Source organism: Salvelinus sp. IW2-2015, linkage group LG20 (genome assembly GCF_002910315.2).
Source record: "Salvelinus sp. IW2-2015 linkage group LG20, ASM291031v2, whole genome shotgun sequence".
NCBI classification, from domain to species: domain Eukaryota; kingdom Metazoa; phylum Chordata; class Actinopteri; order Salmoniformes; family Salmonidae; genus Salvelinus; species Salvelinus sp. IW2-2015.
In genome coordinates, this window is record NC_036860.1 from 7,576,294 (window position 1) to 7,586,713 (window position 10,420).

General features: G+C 41.6%; 1 protein-coding gene and 1 pseudogene across 1 annotated transcript; both read left to right on the forward strand.

Moving 5' to 3' along the window:
• Positions 1-447: 447 nt before the first annotated feature.
• LOC111981062 (cyclin-dependent kinase 6-like) lies at positions 448-3,725 on the forward strand. The gene is made up of 6 exons (XM_024012191.2): positions 448-723; positions 911-1,043; positions 1,243-1,410; positions 1,595-1,755; positions 1,887-2,019; positions 2,134-3,725. The coding sequence occupies exons 1-6, from the start codon at positions 491-493 to the stop codon at positions 2,209-2,211; spliced, it is 906 nt and encodes a 301-aa protein (XP_023867959.1). The 5' UTR covers positions 448-490; the 3' UTR covers positions 2,212-3,725.
• Positions 3,726-4,930: 1,205 nt separating this feature from the next.
• LOC111981415 (uncharacterized) overlaps positions 4,931-10,420 on the forward strand; it is a 52,872-nt pseudogene continuing 47,382 nt past the window's right edge.

Here is a 10,420-nt window from a genome sequence, read left to right on the forward strand (position 1 = left end):
AAACTATGGTGTATATATTAATAAGAACATGTTCACAATGTGCAAGACATGATGGCACGTGCAGAGGTCTTCTGCAAGATGTTTGTCGGGGGTGATGAGAGATCTGATTAGTTGAGGAGAATTAGGGGCCGTACCAGAATGTGATCTCATCATTTATAAGCATCTTGAAAATGTATATCATATCTCTGCAGTTTATGTGTGAGAAGGTAAGTTAATCACAATTCATTAAATATTAGCTAGCTAAGTGTAGCTAACCACACATTGCACAAAGCATCTTTGAGATTCCCTTTTGATTAGCTAGCAAGTGGTTCCTAAGTGGTTGCGAGGTGGAGCTGGAGGAAGATTGCTGGCTACTTAGCTGCTGGCTAGCTAGCTAACGTTAACTATGTCGTGGCACTGCATAACATCGTTGTCTCGTGCAAAGTGTACTAAACTCTTCTAGTCTGGTCTATTCCATCCTAGTTGCAACCAACTACGAAATCGGCCGGTCATGGAGGTCAATGGGTGCGATGAACATCAGAATTATGAAATACTTGCAGAGATAGGCGAAGGCGCATATGGCAAAGTGTACAAGGCCAGAGAGGTCCGCGATCAACAGCGACTCGTAGCGGTGAAGAAGTTGAACATACCCGGACACACGGAGAGTGGGATTCCTGCTTTCATGATCCGAGAGGTGGCGCTCTTGCGTAAGATCGGGTATTTCAACCATCCCAACATTGTGAAGTAAGTTCATTTTTCTGGAATGTAATTATATCTGAAAATGTTTGCATAGCCTATGAATTATACATAATTATCTTTAGGTTTAAAATCAGTTTGATGGTGTTTTATAATTGTATACCATGGTGTCATGCCATTTCATCAGCAGAAATGGTTCACAATGATTGCCCTTAATTGCTGATCTTACTAAAAGGTTGTTGGACGTATCTGCTGGTCTGAAGAACAGGAGTTTGGACCTGACGCTGGTGTTTGAGTACATCGACCAAGACCTGTCTACCTTCCTCACCACGGTCCCCAGCACTGGACTGAGTCTTGACAAAATTAAGGTGTGAATTCTYCCCCTTACATACCTGCAGCTGAATAAAATCTCAATGACTCCAAAGCACTCCATTAAGAATTTGTATAACATTTTACTGTACTCTCTTTTGAACTTTTCATAACAGATGTCCTCAGATCTTTCCAGAATAAGCCACAGTCAGAGAAAGTGTTTGAGCAATGCTGTCATGCTGCTTCCTGTCTGTACAGGATGTGATGGTGCAGCTGCTGCAGGGGCTGGACTTCCTGCACACCAACATGCTGGTGCACCGGGACCTGAAGCCGGAGAATGTACTGGTTAGTAGCCGTGGAGAGGTGAAGATCGCTGACTTTGGGCTGGCGCGCATCTACACCTATCACATCGCCCTTACACCCTGTGTAAGTCTACAGAGTAGAACATCCTCCTTTCAATGCACAATCTGTTCAATTGTCACGGTGCCATTGTCCCCCAGCCTAACTAAGGTAAAGGAACTATACTTAAAAGTAATAAGTGTCTTTCTCTCTTATGTCCCATCCAACGTCTCACACCCTCTCCCTTCCTTTCYCTCCTCTCTCTCTTCAGGTGGTGACACTGTGGTACAGGGCCCCCGAGGTGCTGCTCCACTCTGGTTACATGTCCTCCGTGGACATGTGGAGCGCTGGCTGCATTTTTGCCGAACTGTTCCTTTTGAGACCGTTGTTCCGTGGATACACTGAGGCTCAGCAGCTCCAGAAAATCTTTGAGTGAGTTTTTTCTTCTACCGTGCCCTGCTTTTGATCGGTCATTTATGATAAGCTTTTGAATAATGTATGATGTGTGTTTTACCAGTGCCTTGTGTTGGGGGTGTGTCTGTGCCCTTCCCCATGTCCCACAGGGTGATTGGCTTGCCCAGTGAGGAGGACTGGCCCAGGGAGAGCCCCATCTCATACTCCCGTAGCTGGTGCCCCAGAGACCCCTGCACCCAGCTCTTATCCAACCTGGGCCAGGAGGAGAACAACCTGCTCCTTGTATGTACAATATACACATTTTGAGTCATGTTTCTGTTACAAGGCATTTTCCAAGTTAATGAATCATTGAATTCTATTGTACTTTCAAAGCATACACTTGCTCTCTGCCTGCAGCAATGTCTAGAGTTCAGCCCGACCAATCGCATCTCAGCTTCCAGAGCCCTCTCCCACCCTTTCCTGGTGTGCGCCTGAGGACTCATAACCTGGCAGGATGTGGAGAGGAGGGAGGAGAGCTGGGACAGAGGTTMATTTCCCTTGGAATCCTTTTACCTAGCCTATAGAACACTGAGGGTTCTCGTGCCGTAAGATCCGATGTACCTATACCGAAATGTAGAATKTTTTGGAATGGAAGTAAAAGTGAAAATATTTAGAAGATAAATCTGCAGGTTAAGAAATAAAGTGGSCACCATGCCACTGTTTTGGTAAAAAGTTGAGAGATGGGGGGTGGAGAAATTGAACTAATCTCAAATTCATAGACAGAGCTAAGGATGCAAAGACTGACCATCCATGATATTAAAATTATAGATTTAATCTTGTTTTAAAGCTATATAGTGTTTGTTTACAATTACATTATGTACAAACAATGAAGTTAAACAGGCTTATTTGTTGGGCTCCGATGGGGTGYGACAGTTGAACTAAGCTAAATAGGTATTTATAAGTTATATTCTTTAACAATCAATGGGTATATCATCAATTTAAAAGTCAAAACATTTATGTAGCGTTGCGCCTTTAAAGGTAATTTGTTCAACATGAATATCCAAATCTTGACTGGTTTTATCTGCAATGCATTTCTGAAGACTAGTGTCGTATTATGAAAAAATACATTTATATCAAGCGRTGTAGAAACGGCTGTTCTTATTGCATGAAAACTCAAAAGTGGAAGGAAAAGGAAAGTTGACATTAATTTAAATTACAACAAATATATTGCTCTACTACAACAAATTAGCTTATAGCTAGAATCCTTAATTGCTACATCCATTTTTTTTACTTATAAATTAATAATACATACCCATTAATTCTTGAAGAATATAACTTATAAATGCCTCATGAGCTTAGTTCAACTGTCGTAGCCCATCAGAAACCAAAATATAAGCTTGTTTTACTCCAATGTTTGTGAACAATGTAAATGTAAACAAACACTGTATAACCTCAAAACATGTTTAAACCTATCATTTTTATATCATAGATGGTCAGTCCTTGCATCCATAGCTCTGTCTTTGAATTTGAGAGTGGTTCCATTTCCCCAGGCCCATCCCTCAGCTTTTAACCAAACCACTTTGTTATTGTTTCCCCCCCCCCCAAAAATGCATTATTGCTTGATTTGTTTTCCACTCTATTTGATACCAGGCAGTAAGAATGCAGAAACGAGCTGCTAGAACATTTTGCAGGAGAACAAAATGTTAATAATTCAGAATGTGTATGCTTTACTTTATTACTGAGGCATATTGTTGTTACAAGGGATATTATTAATCTCACGTTGCTGCAAGTGGATGACACTGCTGTATGAGCATATAAGTGAATGTATTATTTTTTATATTGTTCCAACTGCACCTTTGGTTCTTTATGGCCCTTTTTTTTATTTCATATATATTCTCTGTTTAGATACCTGGAAAGGTCATACCTGTACATCTGTTTTATTGGCCATAACATACACTTTCTTTTTAAGTTTTGAGGTGCAATTTTAATGTTAGGGGCATTTTTTTCAGGACAGATAGATACCTGGAAAGGTCATACCTGTACATCTGTTTTATTGGCCATAACATACACTTTCTTTTTAAGTTTTGAGGTGCAATTTTAATGTTAGGGGCATTTTTTTCAGGACAGAGAACATTCTGTGATCTTGTTTTATTTGAGCAAAGGTAAATTCATTTGATTATTAGTGCTTTCGACAGTGTTACTGTCTTCATTTCATTCATTCAATTGAGCAGCACCTGTTGTTGGACTTTATATTTAGATATTTTCGCAATATCGTGTTACCAAATGTCTGTTTTACTATTTTCTACAAGAAACATGGCTATAAGGTTATCACACCTCCACGACCTTATGTGGTTACAGCCRCAGTGCTGTTTACCCTTTCCTTTCATGACCGTTGACCTTAGTATGGCCACACAGGGTCAAGTGCAATGATGTTTATAAGGTCAGATATATTCTTATTGTTCAAGACCTGAAGTGGCCCAAGCTAGMGTATGAATCAAACTTCAGACTTCCTCTGGCATACTGCACTTAGGGAGAGGTTATTCTAAGTAGTTATCCGTGACTTGGTGTTATTTTAGAAGTTGTATCTTTGGCCTCTTCAAATGTGGGACTGCCAGTGCTGTATCCATCCCTCTCCCTTGTTGCCTAATTTGTACACKGGCCTCTGTCCCAGCTCTCTGATCTGATCCCCCTTTCAATATATTCTGGGCCTTGTACTCTGTTAATTGAAAGGCAGAGTCAACGATATGACGTAGATGCACAAAGTAAACAGCATAGTGGGTCAATTTCCGCAACAACTAAGAGCATTGGAGCACAATGCTAAACTTCACTGTTTTGGTCCCGTGGCTTCCACGTTGTGAGAGTGTGATGCGAACCTGTGCGCAAGCGCAGGTACAGTTTTTATTTAACTAGGCAAGTCAGTTAAGAACACATTCTTATTTTCAATGACGGYCTGTTCAGGGGCAAAACGACAGATTTGTACCTTGTCAGCTCGGGGATTAGAATTTGCAACCGTTCAGTTACTAGTCCAACGCTCTAACCACTAGGCTACCCTGCCGCCATAGTTAGACTGTTTGAGAGCGAAGTCTTGCATCTGGCTCATCTTGCATCTCACTCATTGCAATATTTTCGTTACTGCTTGTGCAACGTCATTTCGCTGACTACCTTTAAGTGAAATGGCAAAGTGCCTTTTTGGGCACTGGAGGCAGTGTTTTATACTGAGAGGTGGTAGGGTACTTCTCAAATGAGTTTGCATTACAGTATTTTGGGTTAACTTTCAAACAGAATTTTATTCCTGAGTCATATTTGGATAAATACAAGTGTCATCGGTTTCAAGTTATCATTATTCAAGCGTATCTTGATCCATGAAATGRCCRGACTTGACGTTGTAGGTGCAGCCTATGCTGTTGCAAAGAAATTKAACACATCCAATCATAGCTTAAACGATAGAGAAGACCATGCTCTATTGACAGTGTGCTGACATTGTATTGGTTCTGTCAGTTGCAGTCTATAGCTCTCCCAGCCTTGGCCCCTGCATGTGGCATGCCGTAGCGCCCGGGCGAGGGGAGGGGGTTATATTTTTAACCGGGACAGGCTGCGCTCGCCGTAAATGGGCTTTCACGCTCTCTGTTGCTGCRGCGCACAAATGCCCAGTCCCTGCTGTTGTTAGTGATCATAGCCGGTCCCCTACGATTCGAGTACATGTAAGTACGCTAGCAAAATTCCGTTATGTAGGCTTCTGAAACAAAACATGTTGAAAGCCAACTTACAATGGGAATTGTTTAGCTTTTCGTTCATTGTAAACGACACCGTGAGTTTTAGTGCGCTTTGGCACAATCAGATTACAACAGTTGATTTGACTCAAATAAACTGACACATTTAAGGACATAGTTCATTTAAATAATTTGCATTTAAAGACAAATTTGATCTATTAATCGTACAGCTACACAGTTAGAAAAACCTTCAGTGAGCACGAGTGGCAWGGAAAATAGACCCTCGAATTGTGTCCATTACGCGTCAGTTACTGACAAGTAATTGTGTCCCGATTGCAAGGTCTTTCCCCAGGTTTTTTTTCGTTGGCATTTGGTATCAAATAGTGATTGTACTCTGTTAATAGATCTGTAATATGAAACTGCGGAGAGGCTTGCTCGGCCTAATGTCATTATCTTACCAAACATTTGATTTGAGACTTGTTTGCATAGGAAAATTGCTCTCATTCGTGCCATAACTCATGTCTTGTTTTGTCATAGTGGTTTTTTTCTTCGTTTGCGTTCTTTCATACTATACTGTGAGATCCTATTTTTGGATAAATATTTGGTGGTAATGATGTTTGTTGCCATGGTGTTGTCTTAAAGTGGTGAGCTACTGACTGTGTTGTGGCTGATGTAGAGGGTGGAAGTTAGAGTGGACTGGCATGTCATCTAGGACTGAACTATATGGACAGAAAGGAACAGTGATGTCATCATTGATACTCACATGTAATTCATGTGATTTCGGCTAGATCTTTTGGATGCCATCTGGCATTGGTGGAGCAATTTTTTTTCAATTTTTCACACTTGGATGTCACACAGTAAACAACTGTTAATGTGTCATATCATACCAGGAGCAGAGGGGTGTGTTACAGTATGAGGGGTGGAGGAGGAGGAGGAGGAGGAGGAGAGCTACAGCTGCTCTAGAGGCATTATGTTCCGTAGTGTAGACAAGTCCTAGAAGCTGCAGTTATCATTTCTAAACTCAATTAGAGTGTATTTGTATAGGCTCTGCAGAAGTCTGCCCCAGTGATAGCAGCATTCTGAGCTATTTAAACCCAGAGCATTTTATTTTAAATACAAGGCTCTGGTTAAATCTATCCCCAATTCACCTGCATCACATGTCCATTGTGTCCAGTGATTATCCAGAACATGGGTACAGAGAGAGGTAACACCCCTTAAGCCTTCCGCATGTTTCGGTTCGGSTAGCGCCTAGACGAACCGAACGAGTGTGCTCGCATACTCCCTTAATAGACCWTTGCTTGAAAAGTTAGAAAAAAGTACTGTTTGTCCAACAGTACAAGATGTACTGTTTGTCAATCTTGAGACGYCGTAGCCAGTATACACTTCCTGAAAATAGTCAGAAATAATCTAAGATAACTCAAGAAATCTGTCATTAATTTTGACATTTTCTGCCGAGGAGATCTTTTTACATCTAACTAAGATGTTTGGTGCAGTATTTCTCAAGTGAAAAAATGTTGCATGAAAACGATTAGTCTCATTGAATGACAACAAACACTTCATTAAAGAATCCATACTGTTCACCAATCACCGTAGAAGGGGCGTAGACTTCGGCTACYGATTTCGGCTTGCCTCGAGAAAAAATGTAATGTGCACAAACAGCTGAAAAACCCCTTGCMGAAGACCAGAACGAACAWAAAATTGTCATAATATTTGCACAAACTGTTCAGAACTGTTTCAGCTGGGAAGCATGYGGACGCYTTTAGAATGGGAAGAGTGGATGGGAAKCCACCGCTCATTCTCATTTGCCCTTAAATTACTCTGCTGCCCAGTGGGGGGCTACAGATCTAATCCCGTGTAATTCCTCTCTTTAATCTGGCYTTTACAGTCTGTTCCTTTCCTGAATTTGGTGACATCATCTGATGTAACTCCTTTAACTTCAATTGGGGAAGATGTGAGTTCAGAGACCCCATGTTTGGGAAAAATCCATTGTATTTGTACTGGAAGTTCTAAGGTTTAGTATGGACATTATCTATGAATAATCCTTTTCTAATTCTAGATTACTGTGTGGGCATTTTGAGTTCTGTTAAACAAAAAAACAATATGCTAATAGGGTAAGGGGTGTCTCTTATACACATCTGATGTGTATAAGAGACAGGTTCTTAACTGTTCCTAGGCCATCATTTAAAATAAGAATTTGTTCTTAACTGACTTGCATAGTTAAATAAAGGTTAAGAACACACAGCCACTCCACTGAATAGCAGGCTAAGGGCTGTCTCTTATACACATCTAGATGTGTATAAGAGACAGTTACAGCATTGGGCTAGTAACTGAAAGGTTGCAAGTTCGAATCCCTGAGCTGACAAGGTACAAATCTGTCGTTCTGCCCCTGAACAAGGCAGTTAACCCACTGTTCCTAGGCTGTCATTTAAAATAAGAATTTGTTCTTAACTGACTTGCATAGTTAAATAAAGGTTAAGAACACACAGCCACTCCACTGAATAGCAGGCTAATGATTGCTTTGCAATGCTTGCAGTTAGCCACTGATTCCTTCCAAACCACTCATTGTCGAATTTGCGATATCCAACTTGTCGTGTAATGTTTATGGCCGATGAGCACCGATACGTTTTATCTATAATTTCTGTTCATTATTTCTCTTCATATTGGGGCAGCAGGTGGGCCAGTAACTGAAAGGTTGCTAGATCGAATCCCTGAGCTGACAAGGTACAAATCTGTCGTTCTGCCCCTGAACAAGGCAGTTAACCCACTGTTCCTAGGCTGTCATTTAAAATAAGAATTTGTTCTTAACTGACTTGCATAGTTAAATAAAGGTTAAGAACACACAGCCACTCCACTGAATAGCAGGCTAATGATTGCTTTGCAATGCTTGCAGTTAGCCACTGATTCCTTCCAAACCACTCATTGTCGAATTTGCGATATCCAACTTGTCGTGTAATGTTTATGGCCGATGAGCACCGATACGTTTTATCTATAATTTCTGTTCATTATTTCTCTTCATATTGGGGCAGCAGGTGGGCCAGTAACTGAAAGGTTGCTAGATCGAATCCCTGAGCTGACAAGGTACAAATCTGTCGTTCTGCCCCTGAACAAGGCAGTTAACCCACTGTTCCTAGGCTGTCATTTAAAATAAGAATTTGTTCTTAACTGACTTGCATAGTTAAATAAAGGTTAAGAACACACAGCCACTCCACTGAATAGCAGGCTAATGATTGCTTTGCAATGCTTGCAGTTAGCCACTGATTCCTTCCAAACCACTCATTGTCGAATTTGCGATATCCAACTTGTCGTGTAATGTTTATGGCCGATGAGCACCGATACGTTTTATCTATAATTTCTGTTCATTATTTCTCTTCATATTGGGGCAGCAGGTGGGCCAGTAACTGAAAGGTTGCTAGATCGAATCCCTGAGCTGRCAAGGTAAAAATCGGTCATTCTGCCCCTGAACAAGGCAGTTTGTTCTTAACTGTTCCTAGGCCATCATTGTAAATAAGAATTTGTTCTTAACTGACTTGCCTAGTTAAATAAAGGTTAAATAAAACATTTAAAATATGASAAGGATTAAAAAGGATTTGCCAGTAGATTGTCGACTTGATTCATGATGATGACTGCTAGCTAAGATTTTACCTGTGGCCAATGACCTTGAGCGTTCTTCGATGGGCACTTCTAATGTAACTCTATGGCAGCACCCAAGGGGCTTGAATTTTCGAGGTCTACCCTTAGACTTGGCGGTGACGTAGTGTCCCCATGAGTGACAAAACATGGAGCCAATCACGACGCAACGCTCAGTATTTTTCTGCTGGCTTGCCCCACCACCACAGAAAGCACTGAGCTAGGCTGAAACACCTGCATTTTTGAGCTGCCTTACTCAAGAAAACAAAAAAGACAYCATGTTTGTATGYGGCTTTATTAACTCAATGATATATATATATATTTTTAGATTGTTTTCAAACTGATATGTGACAAAATAACATGCAAAACAGGCAAGCCTCCCTTTTTATTTTTGGGGTTCTGCCCTGAATGACRGGTCGCCACTGGTAAGGGGATACCTAACCAGTTGCACAACTGAATGCATTCAACCGAAATGTGTCTTCGCAATTTCACCCAACCCTTCTGAATCAGAGAGGTAATATCAGAAGGTTGGTGGCAACTTAATTGGGGAGGACGGGCTTGTTGTAATGGCTGGAGCTGYACAGGTGGAATGGTATCAAACACATGGCTTCTATATACTTGCTTCCATTCAGCCACAAGAGCATTAGTGAAGTCGGKCACTGATGTTGGGCGATTAGGCCTGGCTCGCAGTCGGCGTTCAATTCATCCCAAAGATGTTCGATGKGGTTGAGGTCAGGGCTCTTTGCAGGCCAGTCAAGTTCTTCCGCACTGATCTTGACAAACCATTTCTGTATGGACCTCGCTTTGTGCACGGGGCATTGTTATGCTGAAACAGAAAAGGGCCTTCCCCAAACTGTTGCCACAAAGTTGGAAGCACAAAATCATCTAGAATGTCATTGTATGCTGTAGCGTGAAGATTTCCCTTCACTGGAACTAAGGGGCCTAGCCCAAACCATGAAAAACAACCTCAGACCATTATTCCTCCTCCACCAAACTTTACAGTTGGTACTATGCATTCGGGCACAGAACAAAGAACAACGCAAATGGGCTCTAACATGAATAGAAAGAGGAGTGGGAGGCCCCGGTGCACAACTGAGCAAGAGGACAAGTACATTAGAGTGTTTAGTTTGAGAAGCAGACACCTCACAAGTTCTCAACTGGCAGCTTCATTAAATAGTACCCGCAAAACACCAGTCTCAACGTCAACAGTGAAGAGGCGACTCCGGGATGCTGGCCTTCTAGGCAGAGTTGCAAAGAAAAAGCCATATCTCAGACTGGCCAATAAAAAGAAAAGATTAAGATGGACAAAAGAACACAGACCCTGGACAGAGGAACTCTGCCTAGAAGGCCAGCATCCCGAAGTCTCC

Bases quoted from the DNA above. Each gene is read 5' to 3' on its own strand.
- LOC111981062 (XM_024012191.2), top strand. From the start codon at position 491: ATGGAGGTCAATGGGTGCGATGAACATCAGAATTATGAAATACTTGCA. The intron at 724-910 runs GTAAGTTCATTT...TCTTACTAAAAG, and splicing joins AACCATCCCAACATTGTGAA to GTTGTTGGACGTATCTGCTG. The intron at 1,756-1,886 runs GTGAGTTTTTTC...CATGTCCCACAG, and splicing joins CAGCTCCAGAAAATCTTTGA to GGTGATTGGCTTGCCCAGTG.